We start from the raw sequence: 14566 nt of genomic DNA, 5'->3' as shown, positions 1-14566 counted from the left end.
ATAATATATATGGTAAATAACATAACTCCCCTCAGAAAGATTTAAAATAAAGAACAGATTTGTAAACAGGGTTTCAGTTGTAGTATTTGGTGGCTTGAATACAGATGGTGCTCTATACCTAGGCTTTTACTTTTGTCAAAGTATCCAGGGTGCTCATTTACATTTATTATTCTAAGGTTTGTAAAACCAATGTGGGACAGAATGCAAAAATCGTAGCAAACAGGCTGAAAAACAGTCCCAATATACATTTTTTTTCCTTGGTTTTAAAAACTGACGTGTAACTGCTCATGAAGTACATGCTTGCTATCAAGAGTGGTCTATAGAGATCAATCCTATGCTGATTGCAAGATGATTTCACAGTAAATCCTTTGATGTGTGTTGTCCTGCTTGCTATGGCAAATGTCTGTGGCATGCACTGAGGTTGCATTTTTTCTCGTTCCTTTGAAGGTAGTGCTCTTGTGGAGCTGGAATAAGTAAACAACATACAGGGCCGTCACCTGGAGTTTTAAACAAAACCCATCCATCATCAGATCAGAAAGAATGGAATGGCATAAATTTTCTATCTACAGACTGTTTTAAATTCTATGTATTATTGTTAGCCTATTGTATGTGATATATTTTCCTAAATAATGGAGCAAATAAAAAGGGGGTTGTCTTTCCTGAGTGTTCTGCTATAAAGCTTTAAAGGACTAAAGGGAAATCTATTCTGCAGAACACCAGGACTGAAATGTCAGGGCATTGACTGGTCAACATTAAGTGACAGAAATGTACTCAGGATCTGCCAGGGAGGTCAGAGTCCCTTTCGGCATCACACTCAGCACAAGCCTGGTAAACAGCAGCTCATGTGCTCAGTTTGGACAGAACAGGACATAACTTCTAGCTATGAAGTGTCATGAAAATTCATTGCAGTGTACCTACATTGAAAACTTGTACCAAATGCAATTATTTTGTATTGTGTTTTTGCTGCACATTTATTAGTTTTGACATACTATGTTGTTGCGATTCCTCCAGGGTGGAAATCAGCTTAAATTCTACTCAATTTCAATTCAGTTCTGGGAACTGCAGGATTTTTGAAAGATTCACAACTCATATGAGTGAGACTGATATTACATATGACTCACAACTTATTTTACTACCTAGCAAACAATTTCTAAACTAGTCATTTGTGAGTTTTTGTTAGAGATGTAAAACAGAGGGTATGCAGCCTAATCCAGTTGCTCATGTGAATTTGGTCTGAGTGTGATTTTGCACAGTGATCCTGCCTGAGAGTATCCAGATTGCTAGTGTAATATACATCCGTAAGTGGTGAATGGTAAATACTAACCCATTTGGCATGTGTGTATAAAAGAATGGATGACATTGCCTATCTATCTCTTCCTATTTACTGTGCCAGAATATTCCTATTTCTTCACTGCCCATATAGGCTGTATCCACCGCAGCTGTAAGATGAAGCAAAGATGAACAAACAAGTTCACTTGCTTATTAGGCAGGAATACATCCCAGAACCATTAGTTGTGTTCCTCATTCCTTTTGGCAGCAAGTCAATAGAGAACAGATTCATCCTGAGACTCCTTCAGTGGCTATATTGCCTCATAGGAACTCCAGGCTTGGGTCACAAGCACTTGATAGTGGAAGCCATTTATCTTCTTCGTGCAGGAAGATGGATTAGTACTAGAAGAGTTCCTTATTGAAAGAAAGCAAAATGTAGGCTGGCAGTGGCTACCGAGATCAGGATGCAAACATTTTCTTCCACCATTCTTCAACCATACTGCTTTTTATCAAAACTTTCCTCCTCATAGAAATAACACAGTTCTACCTAGCAGTGGAACAAAGTTAACAGATCTAATTTGGCAATATGTGATCTTGGTAAAGGTGGACCTGATGTTTACTGGAGTTTGAGGCATCCATACAAAGGATCTTGCACTGTGTGATTTGTCCAATACTGCTTCTATTGAATGGTTTCTAGAAGAATCTGTAGAAACAGCATGCTGAATTTTCCTCACTGTCAAATGCCTTTAAACTAGCAAGGTCATTATTCATTAATAGCTCTGAGAAAAGCATACTGTTTTTGAAGCTCCAATTACTTGGAAAAGTGCTAAGTGAATTGATGAGCTTCAGTATTTTGCATGTAGCTGTATCTTTACCAAGACATATGGTTCCTTGCAGTTTACTTACAGTCTGGGCTTTTGAACTTCCTTCTTCATGTTGTGGCTGATTATGCTTCTGCACATTCTGCAAGAATTGCAGTATTATCACTTTGAGGCAAGAGGCAGTGGAGCTTTCACAGCGCTCAGCATTTTGAGTCATGTTGCTCTGTCCAGCAATTGTGCAGTCATCAGAGTTACAATTCTACTATTTTGGACTAATGATCTGCAAACTTTTTAATTCCTTAATGCTAAGCAGTTTGCAAAAGGATATAGTCAGTGGTCCATTTTGGCCAAATCTAATTCTACAAACTATGTAGAACTGCTGTGCATGAAGCTATTTCATACTACAGCCTAGTTGTTTTCTCCCAGTGCAGACAACAGAAGAAGAAATAAAAGAGAAGTTACAAGAACAGAGATTATGGATGATTGTGTTCTCTTGCTTTGTTGAATTTGTTCATCCATTGTTTGTTTGGTTTTTTTTTTTGCTTTGTTATTGTTGATTTACTTAAGACACAGTCTTCTGTTATGTGTATCATATATTCTCATTCTTGATGAGGTCTTGATGTGGCCTTGCAATACAAGTATACAAGCAATTTTGGATGAGATGTCCTAGTTTCATTTGTTTCCTTCAGAGACCAAACAGAGCCATAGCTGAAAAGGCACTGTTCAGATCTTTAAAATGTTACTAACCTTTTACAGTAATGTGTCCAAATTAATGACCCTACAGTTAAGACACCTCTGGGCACATTTAGGTGCTTGCCTATCTGCCAAAACTTCTGCATGTGTAATTTTTTCAGCACGGTTAAAGCATTTGATTGGACTTATGATCAAAGATCTCCTCACAGATGCTAAGGTATTGCTCAGGTTATGGAAGCAATCCCCATATGTTAACTTAACTCATGGTAGAGCTTCCACCACTTATTCCACCATGGGAGAGAGCATCGTCGCCATGCATGTTCTGCATGTGGTGACTACACATGTGGACGTGTACTATCATGTTGCTAATGAGCAGTCACTGGTTATGAAGTAGCTGCTCAGCCATGATGAGGAGCCATGAGATCACTAGGTTCTGTAAAGCACTGTAAGATATATAGCTGCTTTGAAGTTCACGGCCTTGAATTTAAGCCATGCCTGGAAATAGTGTGGAGACTTAGGCATCGGTCTGCGCTGCTCATGCCAATATTAGCTCTGCAGAAGACTAAGCCTTGTAAGACCCCGAATTTGAAAAGACTTAGCACAGTATTCATCATTTTAAATATGGGTACACATATGCTGAGTGCACACAACACTGACTGTTCCTCTTTCACTGTGCTCTCTACCGCAGAAAACCAGGGTTTTTTTTTAATAAAAAGAACTCCTATCTTCTTTTAAGCAGTTTCTTCCTCATCCCATCATGGCCACTCATTGTGATAAGATTTTCCATTCTTCTTTCTTTCCTTCCTTTCTTTCTGCAGACGTTCTAATTCCGCTTCATACATCATTTCCTGAATCAGGTATTTTTCTCTCCTCATTCTATCTCTCAGATCTTTTGGAAGATCTGGGATTAAGTAGGAAATCAGGTGCTTTATGCAAAAGACAAGGTGCTGCAAGAAGAAGAAATGAAGAAAATAAGTTATTTCCATACTTTCTGAAATCCCTTTCCTTCTAAAGATGCTGCATTAGAACTGAATTATTACTAAATTGCTAAAGTATTACTAAATCTGAAGAAATCAAATTGTGAAGATGTCCTCAACAAAAAAACTAAACGGCAGTGGACTATGGATTTCAGCAAAGGTCAAAAGCAGCTGGGTCCAAACAAAGCCTCAGGACTTTTGTATGACCTGTGCGTTCAAACCCCTGAGGTCATGCTTTGCAGTAGGGTTGTCTGGGCAAGGACTGTTAACAGTGGATTGCTCCACAGGAGGAAGATCAAGTAGTATAATATTTTCCTGTCGCTGGAAATTTCTTGCATCAGTATTGGAAACTAACTCATCTGTGCAAAACAAAACGTTTTTTCTTCTAATCTACATCTCTAATCCAAAACCATCTTGTCATTTACTAAGCATAAGGTGCTCTTTTGTCATTCATGTTTTAGGCAAGCCCCAGCAAAGCTGACTATGATGGGGGAGGACTGCTCAATTGTCTTCTTTCATTTGACTGAAGATGGTGCAAGGAGATTTATATACTACACTTGAGAGGAGATCCTCAGAAATAAAAATCCCCCATCTCAGCAAAAACACAGATTCTAGACTGGAGAAGTAAAGGTATTTCTTCTCCAATCAGAATCCTTCCTTTTAAACCCACTGAAAAATATATAACATATATAACATTTTCCCATGTATTCTTCCCTTATGAGAAAATAGAAAAACAACCTGCAATAACCATAATTACTGTGTGTGTGCCTAATCAAAAAAAAAGAAGCAACAACAAAAAACTAAAAAGCTTCTTCAGCTTTTGCACACAGCACTGCCACTGAACTTTCAGTTTAACCCAGACAAATACTTTCTTTTATACTGATAGGAAGTACTTTTGTTTTGTTTGTTTGGCCAACAAAGCCAAACATCACTGCATCCACTTCCTCATTGCCAATAGGGTGTCTGAGTTGAGGTGGAAAGTTACTTAATTTGTGAAAAAACTGCCTCAAATCTCCTAGAGATACCTTTTACTGTAACTGCTCTGGCAGCAATAATATATCTAGTAGTATTTTCCGTAGTGCAAAACAGGTATAGTTTCTGCTGAGGTTATTTTTATAATTTCATTCAGATAATTAAGGAAGCATTTTGCAGCGTGAATAAACAGATTGGTCTCTGCTGAGAGAGACACTGGTGAACCAACTTATAGCTTTGGTTGGGGCAAAGCAAAGTCAGTTCTCTTGTGAAAGCATCGGCCAGATCTGAAAAGCTGTTCCACAACAGGCTGTGTATTTAGCCGGGCACTGAGACTTCTGCAAAACTGATTAGTCTCATTGTAGTTACTTTCGTCCTTATTCCATTCTGCCTTTACACATAACATAAGCTGAGGTGGGAAGGGACTTCTGGGTCTGTTTGGTCCCATCCTCTGGCTCATGCAAAAACACCCAGAGCAGGGTGCCCAGGACCACGTCCATGTGGCTTTTTGAAGATCTCCAAATGCATATAAACCAAGTGTCCAGTGTCTAAAAGCCAGGCTCTCTTTGGTCTTCAAACTCCTTAGACCTACCTGCCAGTGCTGTTCCTTTTTTGGAACATTTAGTTCATTTTTGGAGAGGAATTCCCTGGCTTTCGGCACTGACAGCTCAGGAAGCAAAGACAAGATGCATTGGTGAGGCCTCACCTCGAATACTGTTTTGGGCACCTCAGTACAGAAAGGACATTGAGGTGCTGGAGCATGTCCAAAGAAGGGCAACAAGGCTTGTGAAGGGAGAATATGCCCTATGAGGAGAGACTGAAGGAACTGGGATGTACAGTCTGGGGAAAAGGAGGATGAGGGGAGACCTTATTGCTCTCTTCCAATACTTAAAAGGTGCTTACAGCGAGAACAGGGTTGGTCTGTTCTCACTGGTGACAGGGCGAGGGGAAATGGCCTCAAGTTGCACCAGGGTAAGTTTAAGTTGGATATCAGGAAACACTTCTTTACAGAAAGGGTGGTTAAACATTGGAATAGGCTCCCCATGGAAGTGGTTGAGTCACCATCCCTGGATGTGTTTAAAATCCGTTTGGATGTGGTGCTCAGGGACATGATTTAGAGGAGGGTTGTTAATTAGGGTAGTATAGTTAGGTCATGGTTGGACTTGATGATCTTTAAGGTCTTTTCCAACCTGAGTGATTCTATGATTCTGTGAAGCCCACCATGTTGCTATCAGATCTTTCTTTCCCCTGATGTTTTCGTGAATATGGCAGAGATCAAGAGGAGCCAGACTGAACTCCCATCAGTTAGAGTAGTGTGAGGCAAGAAGAGATGTCAGCCTGTGATGCCATATTCCCCTTCATCTGGGAAGGGCTGAAGACCACAATCGGAATTCTCTGCAGACCTTGGACTTCTGCTGACAAGACAGCCCTAGGCAAGAAATAAGCTAGAAAATGTTTCCCCTTCACTTTTCTTCTAACTCAAAAGCTTGAATGTTCAGTGATGTAAAGAGGTGCTTTGAGAGCTCAGTACAGAATGAATTTCCAGAGTAACATGAGTCAGAAATGTAGTATGTGCTCCTGAACAGTATGCCAATAATTTGTGGTGATTATAGCTTCCATATCTGGAGGCCCTGTTGCTATGATTTCAGAGAAGTGGACTGAAGAAAGAGTGGCCAATTTTATTGTTTATTCCCTGTTTAGCTTCTTCTCAGTGTAAAAGGCATTGGAACTGCTTATACTGTAGAGATGCTGAGCACCTGGTTTCTGGCTTAATGAAATTCAGACCTTATGAGCTGCATCACAGCTTATTTGTCTACCCTCTTCTCTCTGTTTTTCAAAATCAGCAAAAGAATAGCAGTCAAATGAAGCTGAGTTTTCTCTGGTTTGTTTTAAAGATTCCTGAGATACTGACAGTAAGCACTAATATTATGAACTCTGCCAATGATATTGAGTCTCTTTTAGCATCACCAGTTTTGTGATGCTAATGGAGACGAAAGGTATTTAAAATAGAGGAAAAAAAGCTAAATGTGTAAATAATGTGCAACTTAAGCCATCTCAATTTTCAGCTGTTCAGATTTCATCCTTTCTAATCATGTTCCTTCTCCCCTTACTCACTAACTAGTTTGCATACAGCCTTCAGCCTAAACAGAGTGCTAATACCAAAACTTAGAAAGTAAGTAAAAACAGCATTTCTTTCCCCTCTTTTCCTGTCACTGTTATAGCTTTTAAATTGCAGCATACCCCTGTTTGTTAAAATATAAATACCTGTGACCGTTCAGGAAACAGGAGAACATAAAGCACAATACAAATAGCAGAAACTAACACGAAAAGCTTGTCAGCTGGCATCATGGAACAGCTCAATGAATAGGCTTCAAGAGGAAATTGGTTTTGTTTTGGTGTTTTTGTTATATAGACTTTTCCACTGGACTGGTCACTGACCTCAAATACAATAATGAAAGCCAGCCGTGCAGCTAGGACATGCCAGAACTGCAGCGTGTAGCCGTAGGGCACTGGGGAGTGAGGAGGGTCTCGGTAGTCCCTGTACCTGAAAGACAAGCAGAGTACTGCAGTTAGTAAGCTCCTACCCTTCTGCCCATGAGGAAGACAAAACCCAAACGCATCTGCTCTTGATCAATGCATTTTTTGCAAATACAGAGCACGTCGGGTGGTCAGCACTAGCAGTCGTGGCTTCTTTAGAGCAACATGGGCCCTGTAGGCATCTTCTCAGAATGCAGAGTGGGGTAGGATGCTCTTGGAGGGGTGCTTTCTTCCCCACCACAGCTTGTTTTAAAACCATAAATATCTCCACTTTTGTCAGCCAGACAACCCTTGTCTACGTTCTAGATGAGCAGAAGTTAACTGAGTATGGCCACTGGTTTTTATTCAGACAGACTGCCTTCTTGGAAAAGTGCCTACACTACAGCAGGATGCAGTATTTCCTTACCTCACTATCAATAGGTGGTTTACGCTGCAATTAAAGTGACTGATGTTTTAGCAGAATTTTGATAGGTTATGTAGCTGATAAACTCAGTCAAAGAAAGTAAGACACTCACTTTCTTTCAAGAGTAAATATACATAATATTTCAGTGCACCTCCAAGAAGAGATTTAACTTCTAGAGATTTATGGCACCAACTTTAATAGAATGGAATGGAATATTGAGGTGACAATTTATGCATTTATTGATGGGGTTTCTACCACCAGCTTTAAGTAGCAGCAACATTATGCATGATGCTAGGGAAGAAAGGAATTAAAGGGGGGGAAGAAACTGATCAGAATCCATAAACATTATTAAAAGGTACCACGGCAAATTACATGGAATGAAGTATTATAAAAGTAGCTCTGCTCCCCAGAAAACTTTATCTATGGAGTCAACATTGGGATGCTCTTTCTGTAAAATAAATTTCAATGGAGAACAGTGACTTCAATATCAGTTATGTAAATAAAAGGTGTAATCAACTCACAGTGCTATACCACTTGAACTAGTTATTGCTAATAAAAATGCCACAAAATCACAAGATATTGGTGACTTTTTTATATTCCAGAATATCTTTTTTTTTGAGAGACTCATGAAATTAAATTATAATTTTCTACAGTGAAAAATGCTGGGGTACCTGTATCTGTAGCCACCAGGACTCATGCTGGTAAACTAGTATTGCCACAGACAAATGGCAACAGTATCTGTCATTTGATGTTCTTCCATGGCACTCTATTTAAGATTTTGATTCTCTGGACCATTACAATTAATCACTTGCAAGTCTCTCATCACAGCCTAGTTTCAGACTGATATTCCCAATCTACTGGCTAATGACAAAGATACAAAGATGATTAACTACTCATTTTATTCTGATTCAAAGCAGAAGCATATGATTATTACTAATAATTACACCTGCAAGCAATGACATGAACATGTTAACCATTCAGCTGTTAGTTTCATAAAGGTAGCTTAGGACAGGCTCTGTTTATGTCAGACAGACTTGTGAAATAATTGAATGCGGTCACTTCTATGCACACCTAAGCGGACTTCCTTGTGTAAGGGTTATGACAAAATCTAATTAACATTTCATCTCAATGACATAATCAGTCACTCATTATTGACCCTTTGATACCATATTCCTCCACGATGACTGCATGTGATTCAAGCCATACAAACACCATATAAATTCTGTAACTGGAGCACCTACCAGTTTCTCTTGCATCTAAGGAAGTAATCATGCAGATAACAACCAAGAATTACCACAAGTGTGTTCTCAAGTAGCACTTTTTTTTTCCCATTAATATTTTTCAAGTTTTGAAAATTAGTTCCAACCTCAAATTTACCAGGATGTTTCTCCCTTGAAGTGTTTTATAGCAAAGAGGTGTTTTGATCAGATACTTACCTGCAATATTTCAATGGTGAACCAGAGAATTCACTTCCATTTGATGTAGGCTCTGAACGGTTTTCAAAGTCCGATACCAGAAATACTGATAAACTGGCATTAACATAGCCAACCATACACCTAGAGGGGAAAACTCCTTTAGTCAGGACACAGCAAGATTCTTCTATTAACTGTTCTACCCAGAAGGAAGTTCTCTGGGTTTCATGAAATTTGCAGTTTAACTGCAATGCTTAGTAACGTTTTGAAGGGATACAGAGGCAGTATAAAAGAAGCACTGACATAGATCAATGAATAATGGTAGATTTTTATGGGAGAAGAAATGGTGAGGACTGGGACTAGTTACCTGTGAAAAGTAGATAGGCAGGGAAAATAGTGAGTGGCACCAGGGAGATAATTAGAATACTCCCACTGTCACTCTCATGTTACAAACACAAACGAACATTAAATTAAAATGGAAAGGCAATACACCGAAAACAGCTAAGGGAAATAATACTTTTTTTTTTTCCCCAAAATATTCAGTTAATTAGATAAATTTGGTATTAGAAGATCGCAGATTGGTTGAGTGTTGGGAGGATTAGGCAGAGTTTGGAGAACACTGAGTAACAGAATGTACATTGCATGATAAAGGGCTGTGGGAGTCACAAGCAGGCTCAAACTTGGTATTAATCACGTTGAGGATAGGGAACATGCATTGCGCTTTTCACTCAAACGTGGATAAGTATTGGCACACCAAGAAAGCATTCATTCTCTAACTGAGAAGAAAAGACTTCAGCTAGCAAAACCTGCAGTAACCAACCACATCACCATCAGGGCCATCTGTTTTCAGTGTTTCAAAGCTAAAACCAAGAGACCATTGACAGAATTATATGAGGCTACCAGATTTTCAGTCAGGAAGAAGGAAGGATTGAGCCAACCCATCTTCATTCTCCTAACATACATGCTGAACTGAGCTAAAGAGAAAGATATTTAAACGTATTTTGCAGTGCATCAAGAGGTCAAGTACAAATTTAGCCACCCATAAAACTGTTCTGCATGGTATACCATGTACTGTCTTTAAGAATAAGAACCTAAAAGATGAGTATAATTTCTGCATAGTTAATTCTTTCAAAAAGCTGTTATCAAACAAATTTAGCTACCATAAAGATAGCTTCTAAATGCCCTGATTGGTACAGTTTTGCCAGACAGTTCTGACCCACAGGGATGTCTGAGACGACAAGGGAAAGCAACTCTCACCTCCATTGAACTAAATCTGTTATAATACTGCTCTGATTTCAAGAACAATTCCACTGTTATTTAGACAAGAATCTGAAATGTGGAACTCAAGGTCAGACAACTGAGGTGTGAAAATTGCTTTTAACAGAATATTTGAAAATCAATTTTGTCCTGCCAAGAACTGCTCCAGGAAGCAAACAGTCTTTGTGATATACTTACATCTTTAAAAACCCTCTTTGGCTTCATCTGTTGGACTATTATAATTAAATTTCAGCATTACCAAACCAGAAAGCTTAAATCTGTAATTATTTCAAGTTGTTTTGCCAGAGGTTCAGAATGCATTATATGGTTTTCTTCACAGTAAGAGCTGATTATTTTTTAACTAAGGATTTAAAAATATTTGAGAAATTACATTCAAGAACCATCTAATTTTGATTCAAGATCTCCACGTTGATTAGATTTGGAACTTAACATAATTTCAATATTTTTCTATTATTGCTGGTGTGTTATATGGATTTAATACCTACAGATGTTTTGGGAAAGAAAAAGAGAATCTCTCTCATGTAAGGTAGTCAATAGCAGGTATTCCTCATGCCTTAATCTAATTTGAGAAAATTCAATATTCCTGTGGATTTTTAATAGCTTCCGTCTTTTCTAACAGCAGTTAAGAATAGCAGTATCCAGAATGATGACATATATAGTTTTTATCCAATTTGGCTGCTCCATGGGATTAATATTGAATGATTTCATCTGAGAAATTCATCCATAAAAGCAGCAAAGTTATGAAAATGCTGTACAAGAGGCTTGTAAGAAGTGCATCTTCAGTGAGCCAAGCTACTTCCCCTGTGCTGAACTAGTTTTAAAACCAGTGAGTCATATTTGATTACAAAAATCAAATTTCTAAGAGCATTTTTTTTTCCCATGCACATTGGCTCTAAGAAAATCAGTCGCAAGGAGAACTGCTGACAGTGCCTCTGTGTCCTGTGGATCTTCATCACAGCACAAGCAGAGGCGTAGGCTCAGCAAACACTGGCACCAGACCAAACACCTTACCAGCAAAAAAATTTTAACTCCTCATGAAAATAAATGGAACAGTCCTGCAGGCACCTGTTAAAATGCCAATCTAGCAGTAGAACAGCAAGTTAGCAGCATTGCTAATCAGGAACTGCCCCATCAGCTGCCCTTCTTCCATCAGTAGGATTAAACAGTATTGGCAAACACAAGATAGCAAAAAAGACAGCAACAGAAGAATCCACTTGCTATAGCGAGGAAGAAAAATCAATCTGCCATATGTCCGACAGCAGAACATAAGCCCTGTAATTCTCTCTCTGGTTAAGCTTGTGTTTCTCTGAACTGCAGGCTCTTTCTAACAGAGCTGCCAGGAGATCATTTGCAAACTGTGTCCATTTGTGTTCAGCTGGATTCAGTAACCTTCCCCCAGTCCAACAGCTGAGATTTTACAAGTTGCAGTGTAGCAGCTAGACTCATACTTAATGTAATCTCAGTGTTTACCAACACTGAAAGAAAATCCACTTAGGCATTGGGGTTTCAGTTCACAAATGTCTCCTGAAAGATGTAACCAAAGGACTCTGGTTTTAGATAAAAAACAAATTACTTTGCTCTGTAAGGATGTCTTGATTTATTAGTTGGGAATTGCTTCCTCCTGTGAGACGCTGCTTTTTGGAACAATGCATGCTGAACACAGGAAATGCAGCTTAATGAATAAATACAAAATTCTGATTAAACCTTTAACCGATAAATATGTGCATAGCTTCAGAACAAAAAGAGGTCTATACCCATGTATACCAGGAAATGCGGTTTGTGCAGCATTCTATTACACAAGCCAAATTTCTGCCACGTTTTCCTTGAGTTAACCTCATTACAGTCAGTCCAGCAACCTACTCTATCTGTGGCTGAAGTCCGTTGCCTAAGCACAAGCGATAAATTTGGGTTAGTGGAATTGGTACATATACAGACAGAACTGTTGTATCTATTCAAGCAATGTGATTTTCATGCACAACTTTCCTCCCAAAAAAATGCTTACTTTTGCCCAGCTTCGCCTTGGCCTGCACAAGGTCCATATTTGTAAGCATAAACAAGTCGAGGGATGAAATCTGATGTCACGGCAATAACAAATGCATTCGTGATAACAGAAAGAATTCCAATGCCTTCCAGAATCCCATACCATATTCCTGTATGATAAGGAAAATGTGTTATCTCCAGAAAAAATCAACGACCAAAAGATTTCAAATACTGCATACTTTGAAGCAATTGTCCCACCACTCAAAAATTATATAGTTTCTATCAGAGACACTGACTAAAAATCATTTTCTTACTGAGCAGCAAGACCTCAATAGACCAGATTTATGTTCTCCATTGGGTGGCAAGCCATCCAGTGGGTGGCTTCATCTTAGCGAAGCCAGCAAAAATGCTCATGAAACTTTGGCTCCATCAAATACCATAATCACGTCAGTTTTAAGAAATGCAGTGAGTCTCCTTGCTGTGACTCTTCAAGGAGAGCCAGCCAGGACAGCTACGGGTATTTTAATCCATGACCTGCATTCCGCAGAAGTCTGGTATGAGCCTTGTGTATGGCTTGTCGGTACGTATCTCTCTGCATCAAAATCTTCCTGCCATGCTAATGCTATACAATGGCACATGGCCCCTACACATCACCTGGACTTCTGGGCCCAGTTTTAATTGCCTGAAAGATCTTGTGGCACAGACACACAGCAATTCTGATGATGAGGATCATCACAGAGAAATACATAAAAGACAGGTTAGACATAATTGTTGATTTTAATGAGGTATCACGCTATCCCTAAAAACTTTGCTGAATAGGGACCAACTGCAACTCATTTTGAGAAAGCATTCCTGAATCTGCCTGAAAAAAAAAAACTAAAAACACTGTTTTCCAATTCTTTTATTATTGAAATTATATAACTGTCTCCCCAGAGGTTCACACTGTTCAAACACAAGGCTTTACTCAGATACTCTAAGAGCAGGAAGTCTGGGATTCTGCTATTATTATTATGAGGCCTATGCTTTTTTGCAGTGCAGACAGGCATCAAGGTATCCTGTTTACCTTTCCAAGGCACCAGGAATTCAGCACTGAACAAATAAGTTTGTTTTATAGCATCCTTCTTAGAGGTGCTTTGCTTTGGCACACTAAAAGGATGGAGGTGTTTTATAATCAGTTCAGAGAACTCTTGCAGCAGTGTGTGGCCAAGTGACCTCAAAGTTACGTGAACCCTGTGTTTAGCAGTGCAGGCTTTCCTCACTGGCAGTAAATTGTTTCTTGGAATCTAGACCCATCCTGTCTCATGAACCAGGGACACAGCCACCGAGTCATAGGGGATGTTCTTTTTGGCTAGGTAGATAGAAAACACACAGGATTCTTACTGAATGGTGGCTGCTTTAATTTCATTTTGATGTTTCTGCATCTCTCTCTGGTTATTATATTCAAACTGAGCAGCAGTGTTCACAGTGTGTATGCCACAAAAAAAAAAAACCCATAGAGGACACTGGTCACTTCTTTAAAACATAGAATCATAGAATATCCTGAGCTGGAAGGACCCATAAGCATCACTGAGTCCAACTTCTGGACATCTTGGCTGTTAAGTCACTCAGAAAATCCTTAAAACTTTTTTTTTTCAATATAGATTTTTAATTGCATAAACAGACTGGCATCAGAAGTTTGAAGCTTTTCATGCATTGTCAGATTGTGTGTTGCTAATGCAGAAGGTGACTGAAAATTCCTTCACCCACTCTTACTTGAGGTGGTCAATATTTTGTCCTAAAAATAACACGCACACGTAACAAAGCACTCACCTATATCTTTGGCTCTTGAAGCTAAAGGTCTTCTCCACTGGGTGACAAATTTGTATGCATCAAGCCTAATTTCAATAATATTGTTAAGTAAGGCCAGAAGTGGTGCCAATGGAAAAGCTGCCACAAAAATGGTTGTGAATCCAAACTGAAGAACTAGGAAAGAAAGGGAAAGGTCATAGTGTAACTGTTGAGCTGGAATTCTAAGGGCTAAGAGGGTGAAGTATTCAGATATAAACATCTCTTACTATTGTATGGTACAGTAGTCTAGTGACTTTTGTGCAAAATTTCCTTGCCAAAAGTTCAGAGTGAGGATGACCAGAAGAAATGCATGCACATCCATCCCTGAGATGAAGTGCAACATCTAGAATTTTTAGCTGGGAAAGAAATTTGAAGGTAGATAAACCTTTTTTTTTT

The 14566-nt window shown here is 39.0% G+C and overlaps 1 protein-coding gene across 1 annotated transcript in view; it reads right to left on the bottom strand.

The window, feature by feature from the left end:
• Positions 1-741: 741 nt before the first annotated feature.
• ANO4 (anoctamin 4) overlaps positions 742-14566 on the bottom strand; it is a 116699-nt gene continuing 102874 nt past the window's right edge. Inside the window, exons 21-25 of the mRNA XM_031553997.1 lie at positions 14153-14305; positions 12366-12513; positions 9110-9229; positions 7172-7277; positions 742-3730 (exon numbers count right to left, since the gene is read on the bottom strand). Coding sequence (XP_031409857.1) covers positions 3539-3730; positions 7172-7277; positions 9110-9229; positions 12366-12513; positions 14153-14305 — 719 coding nt within the window. The 3' untranslated portion in view covers positions 742-3538. The remainder of the gene's footprint in view (positions 3731-7171; positions 7278-9109; positions 9230-12365; positions 12514-14152; positions 14306-14566) is intronic.

This window comes from Meleagris gallopavo, chromosome 1 (assembly GCF_000146605.3).
Source record: "Meleagris gallopavo isolate NT-WF06-2002-E0010 breed Aviagen turkey brand Nicholas breeding stock chromosome 1, Turkey_5.1, whole genome shotgun sequence".
Taxonomy (NCBI): domain Eukaryota; kingdom Metazoa; phylum Chordata; class Aves; order Galliformes; family Phasianidae; genus Meleagris; species Meleagris gallopavo.
This window is presented reverse-complemented; position numbering and strand designations above follow the sequence as displayed.